General features: G+C 49.1%; 2 protein-coding genes across 6 annotated transcripts in view; one reads left to right on the top strand and one right to left on the bottom strand.

The window, feature by feature from the left end:
• Positions 1–6,158, top strand: part of GRTP1 (growth hormone regulated TBC protein 1) — a 29,817-nt gene extending 23,659 nt beyond the window's left edge. For 2 of the 4 annotated variants that reach the window (XM_036250018.1, XM_036250016.1), the window contains 3 exons: positions 1,758–1,930; positions 2,010–2,195; positions 5,963–6,158. In XM_036250018.1, coding sequence (XP_036105911.1) covers positions 1,758–1,930; positions 2,010–2,195; positions 5,963–6,052 — 449 coding nt within the window. In that variant the 3' untranslated portion in view covers positions 6,053–6,158. Of the gene's footprint in view, positions 1–1,757; positions 1,931–2,009; positions 2,196–2,382; positions 2,563–5,962 lie in introns of those variants that run through there. The other 2 variants (XM_036250017.1, XM_036250015.1) reach the window with 1 other exon arrangement.
• Positions 6,159–10,149: 3,991 nt separating this feature from the next.
• The window catches only part of LAMP1 (lysosomal associated membrane protein 1), a 28,017-nt gene continuing 23,619 nt past the window's right edge, over positions 10,150–14,547 (bottom strand). For both annotated transcript variants that reach the window (XM_036249977.1, XM_036249978.1), the window contains exons 5-9: positions 13,798–14,048; positions 13,024–13,149; positions 12,149–12,215; positions 11,911–12,081; positions 10,150–11,129 (exon numbers count right to left, since the gene is read on the bottom strand). In XM_036249977.1, the coding sequence (XP_036105870.1) occupies positions 10,990–11,129; positions 11,911–12,081; positions 12,149–12,215; positions 13,024–13,149; positions 13,798–14,048 (755 nt within the window). In that variant the 3' untranslated portion in view covers positions 10,150–10,989. The remainder of the gene's footprint in view (positions 11,130–11,910; positions 12,082–12,148; positions 12,216–13,023; positions 13,150–13,797; positions 14,049–14,547) is intronic.

Below are 14,547 nucleotides of genomic sequence, written 5' to 3'. Positions count from 1 at the left end.
AAGCCACTAAATTGGAGTAAAAGAAATTTCTCCAAATTAGGTTGTCAGCCCTCTTTGGGAATGAACAAGAAAAAGTGTAGACTTGACATTGTCTCTGCCTTTCTGTGTTCAGAGTGGTGGGGACATTTGGCTCCTCCTAGAATTTCCGGTAAATACTGAAGTGTCCTCTACCCTCCTGCTGGAGAAAGCATGTAGGATTCCTTGAGACTTCAACGAAGAGAGCCTTTGCCCAGCAGCTCTTTGTGTAGTTTCCCTGCACATGTGAGCATACGTGTGGGTTACCAGCGTCTGGACGCCCAGCAGCCAGCAGCCGGTGAAGTGGGTTATGGCCCGTCCCTGCGAAAGCACCTCACCAAAGAGGACAGGCCGTGTCCATGAGCATGTGGAAAGGTGTTGGGGAAGTTTGCAAAGGGAGGTATGACCAGGTCCTATTTGCAAGATATGTCAATGTGTCACCTGGTGTTACAAGTATGGAGGAGGCCCACCAAACTGCTTAGTGATGATGGATTACCGAGGGGATGACTTTGACTTCACCGGATACTCTCCTGTAATGTTCAGATTTACTGTATGCATGTTATCACCTTCATCACAAAAAGCAAAGCGAGAAATAAAAATCACAACACCAGTAAAGAAGGGACAGCGTGTCCTGTGCTCAGAGGACCCCAGGGTGCTCTGAGGTCGTTGACACTATGCTGGAGGAGCCATCATGGCTGGGGCAGCCACAGCCCTCAAAACTCCAAGTCCACCCCATCAAGGGCATACATTTCACCAATCAGCTGTAGGATTAGAAATCTGTGATTTAGGCCAAATTTTTAAAAATAGTGTTTTGTTTCTTTAAATATACTTCTATATTTAGTATAGGAGAGAGAAGGAGAGAGAAATAGAAACATCATTCCATTGCCTCCTGCACGCCCCCTTCTGGGGATCGAGCCTGCAACCCCGGCGTGTGCCCTGATCAGGAATCAAACTGGTGACCTTGTGGCGCATGGGGTGACGCCCAACCAACTGAACCACACCAGCCAGGGCTACAGTCTTTATCATTTTTAAGTGTACAGTTCAGTGGCATCAAGCACAGTCACATTGTTGTGTAACCAGTACCACCGTCCATCTCCAGCATTTTCTCATCTCCCCAAGCAGGAACTCTGTCCCCATCAAATCACAGCTCCCATTCCCCTCCTCCAGCCCCTGGCACCCACCATTCTACTCTCTGTCTCAGATTCTGACAGCTCTAGGCACCTCACATAAGTGGAATTGTATAGCATTTGCTCTCGTGGCTGGCTTATTTCACTTGGCACAGTGTCCTCAGGGTCATAGTATGTATCGATTTCCCTCCTTTCTAAGGCTGAATCATATTCCGTTGTGTATGTGTACCACATTTTGTTTATCCATCGAATCCATAGGCAGACACTTGATCTTGTCCTTTTTTGGCTGTTGTGAATAATACTGCTAGGAACACGGGTGTGCAAATATCCTTTCTTTCCGCCAGTAGACTTGAACCAATGTCCAGCAGGGCCTCCATATCCAGAGCCCCCCGGGCACCCTGAGGGCTTGTTTTTGGCATCACTCCCGGGAGTCTCTTCACCCACCGCGAGGCATCTCGCCCTGGGTTCTCCCTCTCTTCTGGAAGGGAACCTCCGCGAACAGCCCTGCTTTCTTTCCCTGGCGGAGAGGGGAGCGAGGGACGAGGCTGTCAAGGGCTGTGGTTTGTGGAAAAAGTGACGCATGTTTGGGGGTTTTTCTCCTTATCCCTATGACAGATTACTACAGTCCTGAGATGCTGGGCCTGAAGACGGACCAGGAGGTCCTGGGGGAGCTGGTGAGGACCAAGCTGCCAGCGGTGGCAGCCCTGATGGACGGGCACGGCGTCCTGTGGACTCTGGTCGTGTCCCGCTGGTTCATCTGCCTGTTTGTGGACATCCTGCCCGTCGAGGTGAGTGTCGCCAGCCTCGCTGGGGCCAGGGCTGGCTCAGGTCACCATGCAGTGATGCGTCATTCCTGTTTCCCTGCAGACGGTCCTTCGAATCTGGGATTGTTTGTTCAACGAAGGCTCAAAGATTATCTTCCGGGTGGCTCTGACCCTGATTAAGCAACACCAGGCTTTTATTTTGGAAGCCACCAATGTTGCAGACATTTGTGAAAAGTTCAAGGAGATCACCAAAGGGAGTTTTGTGACTGAATGTCACACCTTTATGCAGGTGAGTGTCTGGGTGTGCTCAGCCCATGCTTTGCTCTGCTGTCCGACTTGCCTGGCCTGTGAAATGGGTGTCCTGGCTTTGCACACCTGTCTGTCTGGCAAAGGATCTGTCCCTGTGTTTCCCTGGACCTCTGCCTCACCCTTCCCACCTCAAGCAAGCACTGAGGAGGGGCCCCAGCCCCTTCCAGGCACGTCTCCTGGAGCCCAGGGCCTGCAGGCAGACGCGTGGGGCCACCTGTCTGGAGTCCAGTGGTTGCTGCCCCTCCTCCTGTGCCATCAGCCAAGGAGTAGTTTTCCCCAAGGTGGGCAGGGTCTAATGCTAATGGGACCCCCTGTAGGGCTAGTTCAAGTTTACTGCAATGGAAGTATTGAGGGTATGAGTATACAACTTGTCTAATCGGAACTGTAGTATCTCTGCGTCTGGGGACCCAGGAGGTGGCAGTTCTCTGGGGACTAGAGCCCCTCCTGACGCAGCCTGTGTACCTGATCACAGCAGGCTTTCCTGATGACCCCAACTCTAGGTCTCATTTCTCCTGGTCCTAGTGGGGTTGAAGGCTATGTAAGTGTCTCAGACCTGCTGAAGGAGTGAAATGAGAGCTGCATGTCATAGCCCTTCTGAGGAGGCCTTGGAGCTGGGACAGAATCAGGCTGGTAGGACAGGTTTTAGGTGGGTTAGTGGGAGGAGGGTGAGAGCCAGGGGCAGAGCCCAAAGCTTTAATGGTCCTGGTGGGAGGAGATGAGTGCTAGCGCCGAGCAGCCTTGATCTGGAGCACCTGGCCCACCTGACTTCTCACCTTAATTTGTAAAATAAGTTACAAATTCAAAGGTGGTAGCAAGAGGGCATGATGGCTGCATCTACGTGGTGCGGTTTAGATGCCCGGGAAGGCCAGGTGCTTCTCTGAGCCTCCCTGGGAGGTAGTGAGCACCTTGCTGGGGCTGCTTTGCCTGGGAGCGACTAAGGGACAGCCTCCTGATGGCTGGGACTGTCTTAGGAAATATCTAGGGCTCTGAGCCAGAGAATGCATGCCTTGAGCTTTCTCCACGCCACTCTGGAGGTGAAGCGTGGACGCTGGACAGCTCCCGAGAGTGGGCGAAAACCCTGGGGCCTCCACCCTGGGGCGACAGCCTCAGAAGACAGGCTCCCGTTGAGCTGCTGTGGTGGGGATGGTGGTCACGAGGGTCACATGCATCTTCTAAATGGCAGGCAGGTGGGCGGACATGAGCGCGGACATTTCAGCTAGTACCAAGTCCCGCTCACCTGCCAGCAGCCTCAGTAAAAAGATGGGAATGACAAATGAGAAATGTCAGACAGAAACCTGTTGCTGATTCCTTTGGAGGCTTGTCAGGTGGAGCCCGTCACCCATAGCAGAACGTGCCTCCTCCGGAGGAGTAACTTCTCCGTCCTTAGAAGTCTTCAGATGGCTGGTAGCCTCATGGTGAGAATGTTATGGGGGAATTCATGCAGCAGGTGCTTCTGCCAGGCCTCATGAGCATCTGTAACCGTGTGCTGAGGAGCCGGTAGGAGCCGGACACTGAACTTGGACAGAATCCTAGCTTGCCCTCACCTGTACGACTGCTGGCAGATTTTGATTCCTTTTAGAAAAGGTTGCTCATTTATAAAAGGGAGATAATAGGTCCTGTATCCTACGGTTGTTTAGGATATTGTTTGTTTTAATGAGATATAATTCCCATACCATAATTCCCATTCACCCTTTTAATATGTACAATTCAGAAATCTAGTTCATTATCTAGTTCCGGAACATTTTCATCACCCCCAAAAGGAACCCCACCCCCTTCCCCCTCTCCCATCCCTGGGCAAACACCAGTCTACTTTCTGTCTCTTAAGGATTGACCTCTTCTGGACATTTCACATAAGCAGAATCAAACAATGTATGCCTTTCTGTGTTGGCCTCTTTCACTCAGCATAATGCTTTCAAGGTTGTTTGGCTCTAACTGGTGTTATACTTGTCAGTGTTGAGCAGAGTACCTTGCGCATGGTAAGTGCTCAATAAGTGCTAGTGTTTATAAAGTGCAAGAGGCAGCAAGGCGATCGGTCTGCTGTCCACGGCGGGCAGGCTGTCCACGGTGGGACCTTTCCTGTGTTATGGCCCAAAGGTGCTCTGGGCCCTGTAAGCTTGGGGCCTGGAGGGAAGCACAGATCATGAAGACACTGGGTGGGTTTTGCAGTCTACCCACATTGGGATAAAAATGATGTGTATCAGTACACAGGTTAGATGTAACCATTCAAGGGAAGTTGGCACGGAAACAGCCCTAGCACAGTGAGTCTTATTTTTCTCAGTGATTTGTACAAAAATGTATATGTTATTTCTGAATTAAAAACACATCAGTGCCCTGGCCAGTTTGGCTCAGCGATTAGAGCATTGGCCCGTGGACCAAAGAGTCTTGGGTTCAATTCCAGTCAAGGGCACATACCTCAGTTGTGGTTCAGTCCCTGGCCCTGGTTGGGGTCGTGCAGGAGGCACCCAATCAATGTTTCTCTCTCACATGGATGCCCCCCTCCCCATCTGAAAATAAATAGAAATATATCGAGTGAGGATTTAAAAAAACGCATCAGCATAGCAATTACAGTTCATCTGTCCAACCTCTCTGAAATCCTATACAAAGAACCTCTAGGATTTCCTGCAGAATAAAAACTGCTCTCATATTGGAGCTCTCAGTGCAACACAACGGGAAGAGGACCGCTGAACTCTTAACATCCTGGCACACCTCAGTGGATTTGATTTACCTCCTCTCTTTCAGGAATGTGGACAGTCAGCATGCAAACACTTGACCCTTACCTTAGGTGCTGTGTATTACAAACCTACAGAAGAATTTCAGAAATGCAATTTCTTTTTTTATTTTTTATTAAAAAATTTTTTTTCTTTATTGATTTCAGAGAGAGGAAGGGAGAGGGAGAGAGAGATAGAAACATCGATGAGAGAGAACATTGATTGGCCGCCTCCTGCATGTCCCCCACTGGGGATCAGGCCCACAACCCGGGAATCTAACTGGCGACCTCTTGGTGCATGGCTCGACACTCAAGCCCCACACCGGCTGGGCAGAAATGCAATTTCTTTTTTAAAAAAACCTTTTTAATGACTAGCCTTTACACACAGCCTAATTTATAACCATGAATTTCTCAGCAGTAACTGTGCAAATGGTTATTATGTATAGAAGATGCAGTGGCATGTCTGCCAGCTTGAAATGTCTGTTCTCATGGCAGTCCTAACACCCGGCCCTGAAGTGCCGCAGCTGTGGCACCTGCCTGCGGCTCTCTGCTCGCCGCCCTCCCTGAGACACCATCCTTTCTCCTCCTCCTGAAGTAGTGTTTGCTCTTACTAGAAATGAGTCTGAGTCTCTTCCTACTTCCACTTCTCACATCTGGCTTCTTAGTCTGCTCATGAACGGCCTGACCGGCTTCAGAGCTGCTACAGGATACAACAGTTAAAGGGTCTAAACAGAAAGGAGAACACGGGGAACAGAAGCAAAAATACACCGACGGGTTCACATCGAACTTAAAAACTTCTGCACAGCCAAGGAAATGAACAAAAGAGTGACCAGAAAAAATATTTGCAAACCATGTATCTGATAAGGGTTGCTATCTAGAATTTATAAAGAACCACGAGGGACTGAGGGCTGTCTTCCCTCACTGTGCAGGACACCTGTGTCCTTACATCTGTCCATCTGCCACAGCCTAATCTTTAACAGGGCAGCTACGGTAAAAATTTATCTTGGTTTGTTTTTAAACCAATTTTGTTTCTCTTCCAGAAAATTTTCTCAGAGCCGGGAAGCTTGTCCATGACCACCATCACCAGGCTTCGAGAGAGCTGCAGGGCCAAGCTGCTGGTGCAGGGGTGACTTGCACATTCTCCACTCTACACTGAGGCTTCATTCCCAGAGTTGACCAATTTTTACTGCTTTCCTTTTTTTAAAACAAGTTTTATTGATTTTTGAGACAGATAGAAACATCAATGAGAAACATCGATTGGCTGCCTCCTACACGCCCCCTACTGTGGGTCGAGCCAAAAACCTGGGCATGTGCTCTGACCAGGAATTGAACTGGTGACCTCTTGGAGTGAGGGAAGATGCTCAACCAACTGAGCCACACTGGCCGGGGTCCTTGTTAGTGCTGTAAATACTTGATGTCTCTACACTTTAGTTGTGAATTTTTTTAAGAGACTGATTTACAATCATGTCATTCTGTAACTGACGAGCTATGAAGTCAAATTTCTGAAGATATATTTTTACCTGAGACAATAATATATAAAACATGAGATGTGCGTTCGTATTTAATAAAGTATGTCAACACCTATGAGTTTGTGATTAGCTTGCCAGCCAATTGAAAATTAAAACCAAAACAGTAAACTGTCCTTAGTGTTACTGATGCCAATTAAATATGTATTCTATTCCTTTCCATGGCAGAGCACTTACCTTCCTGAGGTTTGTACATGTACCAGTGATTTCTCTTTTTTTAATTTTTATTTATTTTTATCCTCACCCGAGGACATTTTTTGTTCAAGTAGAATGGGAGAGAGAGGAGGAGAGAAACATCAACGTGAAAGAGACACATCGAGTTGCTGCCACCCGCACGACCCAACCAGGGCCGGGGACAAACTGCAACCGAGGTATGTGCCCTTAGCGGGAACCGAACCTGGGTCTCTGTGGACCGCAGGCCGATGCTCTAACTGCTGAGCCAAACTGGCCAGGGCCCAAGTGATTTCTTTTTAGAAAGGTCATTTAAAATTTTTTTTTTAAGTTTTTAGATTTTTAGAGGAAGGGAGAGGGAGAAACATTGATGTGAGAGTGAAACATTGATCAGCTGCCTCCGGCATGTGCTCTACTATGGATTCAGCCCCCAACCTGGGCATGCGCCCTTACCAGGAATCAAACCAGGCAACCTTTCGGTGCACTGGACGACACCCAACCAACTGAGCCATACCGTCCAGGGCTAGAGAGGAAATTTTTTTAAAAAATCCTTACCAGAGGACATTTTTGCATTATCTTCAGATAGAGTGGGAGGGAAAGAGGGAGGAAGAGAGAAACATCGATGTGAGAAAGACACATCGACTGGTTGCCGCCCACAACCCCAACCAGGACCGGGGACAAACTGCAACCAAGGTACATGCCCTTAGCGGGAACTGAACGCTCGTCTGCGGCCTGACGCTCTAACCTCTGAGCCAAACCAGCCAGGGCTAGAAAGGTAATTTTTAAAAATTGATTTAAAAAATTGTGTTACATGAAGATTGAGTCTGACTTGGGCTCATGAGTGCTTGATGCAGCCAAGTCTTCCTGGATCCCTGGAAGGAGAAGACATACCCAGTGAGGCCCCTTCCTATTTGGGCTTGACGTGCACCTCCCACCCAGACCCGACCCTATCTCCCCACTCTGAGCCCTGATGGTGTTGCTGCCTATGCCTGAGAAACCCCACTGCCTGGGCAGGCTGAGCCCTGCAGGGGGCAGGCAGAGACTGGCAAGGGCAAGGGCGACAGGTGGAGACAGGCAGGGGTCCCACCGGAGCAGGACAGATGGGAGACACTAAGCAGAAGCTGGCCTGCTTTCCTGGGTCCCCAAGCTTGCCTGCCCTGCTCAGCAGTGTGACCTGAAATCTCGATTTCTAAAAAAAAAAAAAAAAAAAATGTCCTTCCATTTATAAACATTCCCATCCTCATCCCATGTCTATACTGCAGTCACCTGTCTGGTGAGTTTCACCTCAAAGGGAGACAGTTAAGAGACCTGGGTGATTGCAGCCTTGCCTAATAGCAGCAGCCTGGGCTGGCCCCAGCCTCATCTCCAGCTGTGGCCATCAGAGAAACACCTCCCTTCCCCCATGGCCACTGATGAAACTGGAGCAGGACCAAAATAGAGTTCTAATGTTCCAATCCACTTTAGATGTTGTCATCAGGAGGAAACAATGGCCTGGATGACTCATCAGAGCTTGGAGAGCTCTCTAAGAAACCGCCAAGCATGGGGGGGATCTCCAGCCTGGGGGGGGGGATCTCTAGCCTGGGGGGGGAATCTCTAGCCTGGAGGGTATCTCTAGCATGGGGGGAATCTCTAGCATGGGGGGGATCTCTAGCCTGGGGGGGATCTCTAGCCTGGGGGCATCTCTAGCCTGGGGGCATCTCTAGCCTGGGGGGCATCTCTAGCCTGGGGGCATCTCTAGCCTGGGGGGCATCTCTAGCCTGGGGGGGGATCTCTAGCCTGGGGGAGGATATCTCTAGCCTGGGGGGGATCTCTAGCCTGGGGGGGATCTCTAGCATGGGGGGATCTCTAGCATGGGGGGATCTCTAGCATGGGGGGATCTCTAGCATGGGGGGGATCTCTAGCATGGGGGGATCTCTAGCATGGGGGGATCTCTAGCATGGGGGGGATCTCTAACCTGGGGGGGGATCTCTAGCCTGGAGGGGATCTCTAGCCTGGAGGGTATCTCTAGCATGGGGGGATCTCTAGCATGGGGGGATCTCTAGCATGGGGGGGATCTCTAACCTGGGGGGGATCTCTAGCCTGGGGGGGATCTCTAGCATGGGGGGATCTCTAGCATGGGGGGGATCTCTAGCATGGGGGGATCTCTAGCCTGGAGGGGTATCTCTAGCATGGGGGGCATCTCTAGCATGGGGGGCATCTCTAGCATGGGGGGATCTCTAGCATGGGGGGCATCTCTAGCATGGGGGGCATCTCTAGCATGGGGGGGCATCTCTAGCATGGGGGGATCTCTAGCATGGGGGGATCTCTAGCATGGGGGGATCTCTAGCATGGGGTTGGCACAGCTGCCCAGAGTGGCCTCAGAGCTCCTAGTCCTGACACTTCAACACCAGCCGTGGGTCCGGAGCCTTTCACTCCCAGGAACTGTGAGACACCCACCCTGGACAGGGTGACTTGGAGCTGTACCTGTGATGAGCCAGCCAGTGGTGCTTCCTCTGGAGGAACCCAGTGACGGAGGTTCCCCTTCTTGAAATGTAAACAGCCGCACCTCTAGGGCATGGCCCCATCATCTGCCCAGGTATCAAAGTCTGGGAAGCCACAGGGCTGTCTGGGTCCTCGGAAACCTTTGCCCCAACAGACACACAGCACTTCTACACTGGCCATTTCTAATGCTAAATTGTGAAGCACCTGCAAAGACCTGACCCTCAGCCAATTGCTGGTTTCTCTCTGTTCTGGATCAGGCAAAAAGTGTCTGTGCTGCCCAGACTGGGGAAACTAAAATCCAGGAACCTTATGACGCACTAACGCTGTGGTCACTCTAACTCCACCCCGAGGCAGCTTTCGGACTGCTGGTAACTGCAGTCCTCTCCATCTTGGTATTTGCCCCATGGCCCCACGCTGCTACGCTTGGTTTGAAAAAGAATGCTCCAGAGTTCAGAACCACACAGGGCTACCTCAGCAGATTCTGGGGTGTAGGTATGTGGGTGGTGGTCAGGGATACTCCAGTCCCAGGGTCACCCAGCAGGCAGGCTGCCCTCAGCTTTAGCCACCAAGACCCACAGATCCACAGACAGCACAGGTCTTTGCTTAAGAAGGTAAAATTAAATACAATTTAAGGCTCGAGTTCCGGCTCTGAAAACTCCAAGCACCGTTAGCAGGGCCTCCTGCTGCCGCTGTCCTGGAAATCCAGATAAGGGCCCGTGTTCAAAGGGCTGATCTCGCCTCCAGAGCCATTGGGTTCCAAACAGTGCTGTGAGGGAGTCCACACACTTGCCCCCCACCCCTCCTCATTCTCATGGTGTGGGTAAGACAGCACTGTGGCTGTACTGTCACAACTGAAGACCTACCTTAAGACACAATTCTTTCTCAAACTGCCACCCAGCAGACTGGCTACACATCAGCTCTCCTAGAAGCAGGGTGGCTTGGGGCAGAATCCCTCTTGCACTTGGTACTGGCACCCACTCCACCCCAGCTTACACACTGCTCTCCTCCCTTCACCCAGAGAGCTGACAAAAGTACAAGGTCAAGACAAAGAAAGAAAGAGACGTTTTATTAACATTGTTACGGCAATGCGTTACATGAAGGGATCCTCAGTGCACAGCCCGCCTGAGCTGCAAGCAGATAAATCAGAGAGTGAAACTGATTATTGTACACAAGTGCAGACACAGGATCACCCTGAACCTCAAACAGAAGATTGAAAATCACTTTACAAAAAAAAGTAAATAAAAATAACACCCATTTTTTTTTTTTTCTATTTAAAAAGGTGCCAGCTCTTGAGTGGCAGAGCACGGAAAGACCAATCGCTTTAATGCTCACTCGAGTGTTGAGCTGGGCAGCCCGTTGGGGCCAGGCCTGTCTTGGCTTCTAAAGCTTAACTTAAGCATTCCAGAGTTTCACCTTTTGAAGTACTTCTGTTTTAAAATTTTCTTTCTCTGCTAATTTAGTAACTGTGTCAGTCTAACAGTTAGCCAGCTTTCTTCAGTTTTAAGTGTTAAGACCAGAGAACCTCCCTTTGTAAGGCTTATTATATCTGAGTCAAGAATGAAGAGAGACCAAACACCAGAACCATAAAAAGTCAAATGATAGTGGAGCTAGTGCCCAATTAGAAAAGCACTTTACCCTCCCCTCCTTAAGTTCTACTTTGGTAAATATTAACGTTTAACCAGTTAGCAAAATATTTAACCCCGTTAGCAAAATTAACACCATCATTGCAATAGTTACTCTTTTGTGCATAGTAAATGTTGCAGATGAACTTCACATTGGATAAAGCAGATCTGAAAATCAGTTTGCAATAAAGTATGCCTCCCTCAACATCAACCTAAGCTCAGGGAAATGAACACAGGCCCCGTAGCTTCTGCTGGTCTGCGGCCGTGCTAAATCGTCTGGTAGCCGGCATGGCTCCTCTTCCTGCCGATGAGGTAGGCGATGAGGACGATAAGGACCAGCCCTGCCAGGGCACCACCGACGGCGATGGGGATTAGCATGTTATTCTCATCCAGCTGACATTCTTCCACTGAGGACACAAACGAGAGTGTACCATGCTCACATGGGTTGTCACCAAATGGACCCTACTAAAAGGCCTCTCCCTCTTCTCGACTTCTGTCTACCACCCAGCAGAGGAGGCTTATACTAGGAAGGGAGGCTCCAATTCCAATAAACTATCACTTGGAGAAGCTCCTACAGGGGCATTCTTCATGGCTGGGAAATTATGGTCAGGGTGTAGTCCATGGTGTCTGGGCCCTTCTGGACATTAAAATCGCCAGACAGCATTTTTAAAATCCCAGTTTCATAGGGAAGAGCTACACTATTTCTTGAAACAACTGCCTTTGCTCAAAGAGTGACGTTCTCACAACTAAGACATGCTGAACATTTTTTTTTAATCCTCACCTGAGAATATTTTTACATTTATTTTCAGACAAAGTGGGAGGAGGAGGAGAGAGAGAGAAACATCGATGTGAGGGAGACACATCGACTGGCTGCCACCCGCATAACCCCAACCGGGGCTGGGGACAAACTGCAACCGAGGAACATGCCCTTGGCTGGAATCGAACCTGGGACTCTGGTCCACAGGCCGATGGTCTAACCACTGAGCAAACCGGACAGGGCCATGCTGGACATTTTGAAAGCAAGGTACCAGAGGAAGGGGAATGTGCTCTAAAACTCTCTTAGACTGGGAAAGGAAACCTGCACCCCCGACCCCTCCTTGCAACACAGAAGCTGTTAAATATCTAAACAGAACCAAAGCCTGTTGAAGCCCGCTCAGAATCTGAAACACTGCCTTCAATGCTACTTACCAGACCCAAACTTGTCACCTTCTACCTGGAAAGCCTGGATTTGTACTTGGAAAATGTTGACAGAAAAGGCCTCTGTGACCCAAATTTGCTCCTCGGCGTTACACTTGTAGGAATTCCCCATAGTGGCCTGAAGTGCTCTCAGTGAGTTGTTGGTGGCCTTGAAGGTGGGGTCTGCAAGGCGTGTGAGAATTAGTGCTCTGAGACACCTGGATGGGCAGGTGAATTGTGAGGATCTTACCTTTGGCGTCAGGAAGAGTCATGTTCAACTGGATTTCTTGCAGGAAAAAATGGCTAGAACTTGCATTCTTAAAGAGAAAAAGATAATCCTTAACTAGTCAATAAATTCATGTTTTCTGTAAACTCGGGTAATAAATTTGATCTCCCACTATTTCTAAACTTTAGAATGAAACTGAAGAGTATCATGTCTGTAAAAGGTATCATATAAATCTTAAGAACACAAATTTTGATTCGTTCCTTCCAGATCTTTTTACAGATTCTCTACTAAAAGGATTGAAGGAGCCTTATTCCCAAAAGGTAACCCCCCCACACACACAAATGTTTACTAAACTTTACGTAAGTTAAACTTTATCACGAGAAACCCAACTGTTAAAACAGTTCACCAGCATAGTGCATTATAAATATTCACGAGTTGCATTTTTATTCTTCCCATATTATTTTAACTTTATGCATGTGTCTTCCCAGTAGGTATAAAGAAAAGAAGGTATGGAATGCAGAGATGCTGCTTCTCAGTAAATGGGTCCAACCTGAGCACCTGCCCTGAAGAGGCCCCTTCCCTCTCTGCGGTCTGATGTGAACAGTGGCTACTGGGCACACTGCAGGCACTCGCTAATGTCTGACGAATAAATGAAGGAAGGCTCATGTGCAAACAAGAAAAGGGTAGGGAGAGCTGAGGGTCCAAAAAAAATGACAAAGAAGGGAAGGCTAAATTTCATTCCAGCTTGCCTGTGGCATGCTCAGCTTAGGTGCACGTGGTCACGAGGCACCAAGTATGTCAGAAAACACAGTAGAAAGAAAACCACAGTGAGATGAACGTTAAGATGCAAAGCAGGTCTGGCGACGAAACCCCCGAGTGAAAAGCACATGGACCCTCACCATTCCAAACAGGAAGAACAGGGAAGTGCTGCTCTCACTCTGGAGATCCAGGGTCACCTGCTGAGGAGCGCAGTGCCCATTGACGTGGGTCTTATTTGGGTTGATATTGAACACTCTGGTCATAGTCTAAATAAGAAAAGCAAACAAGTTACTACTCCATCTCATGCCCTGGGTCCTCCATTGTTGAAACAACAAAAGTAATCCTAAAAACAGGAACCTCAAAGCCACAATCATTTTAATCAAAACCATAAGGAAAACACTAAAAGTTTATACTAGTGTAGATTTCTGGATTCAAAAATAATTTTTAGTGTTACTTCTGATTGCTCCTTTCAGAGCCACGCGTACCTGGGGGAAAGGTGGAGACCCTAGCACCCTAAGCACTGTCTCTCAGTGGCCACACACTTTACCTTCATCACAAACAAGTTACTTTAACATTTAAATGTTTGAGTGCTAAAAATTTAGGCAAAATTTAACATTCTCTTAGGAGTCAAAAAACATGTTTTGTAGCACGCCAAACACAATGTTTTATGCTGTGTGGACGATGCAGTAGTCTTTGCCGTTGACTCGATTCTGCCGTGTCAGAGGAAGGCAGCCACAGTATATACAGGGGTGTGTAAGGCTGTGGCCAATAAGCTAACTACAGATGGAGGCACACTGACTTATTCTCTCTGACTTATATTCTGAAAGGCTGTGCGCATACACTGAACCCTGACACCTGTGTGCACCAACACTGCAGTGCAGAGAGAAAAAGGGGCTCCACGGGGCTGAGCCTACCGTGTTATCCTTCTTCTTGTAGGTGACATTCAGCTGCAGCCCCATCCTGGCCAGCAGACAGGTTCCGTTGGTGCCACTCACAGTGTACGTATATGACGAGGGGATCTCAGGCACTGGGGATGGTGAAGGGTGGGGAGGCGAAGGGTGGGGAGGAGAAGGGTGAGGAGGTGAAGGGTGGGGAGGGGATGTTGAATGGTGGGGAGTTGTTGGTGACACTGTTGGAGAAGGTCCATCTTGCATACAGCGTGTCTCTGGAGGGACAAGGAGGAATTAATCATATTGTCCACAGGAAGGAAGCAGTTCTGGTTCCTTAGAACCAACAGGAGCCACAGCAACCCTGAACTCCAGCTCGTTCTTCCTGAGCTCACTGTAGACCCCAGCAGACTATCTCAAGTAACCCTACCCCACAGAACAAATTATTACAGGCAGGTAGGCAGAGTGTCCAGTTCACCTGTCTCCACTCCTGCCGCTGCATGATGGTTTTAACCAGACACTTCCATTTCAGCCCCGGGGCAGCCCCATGTTCACAGATCTGTCCTCTTCTGCATGACAAACCTTTTCTTCCTACTCTGAGGTCTAGAAAAATACCATAAGCCTGCCACATGCTGTTGGGACAGCCAGCCACACACCACTTGAAATGGCAACAATTCACATAAATGTTCTCTGAGCTATTACATAGTGCTGGAAACGGCCACAGGAACAACAGCAGAGGGGCCTGGAGCTCACAGGCTTTGGAGGCATGGACAGACA

Source organism: Molossus molossus, unplaced genomic scaffold (assembly GCF_014108415.1).
Source record: "Molossus molossus isolate mMolMol1 unplaced genomic scaffold, mMolMol1.p scaffold_m16_p_9, whole genome shotgun sequence".
NCBI lineage: Eukaryota > Metazoa > Chordata > Mammalia > Chiroptera > Molossidae > Molossus > Molossus molossus.
The sequence above is the reverse complement of the archived record's forward strand: the minus strand, read 5'-3'. Positions and strand labels throughout refer to the sequence as shown.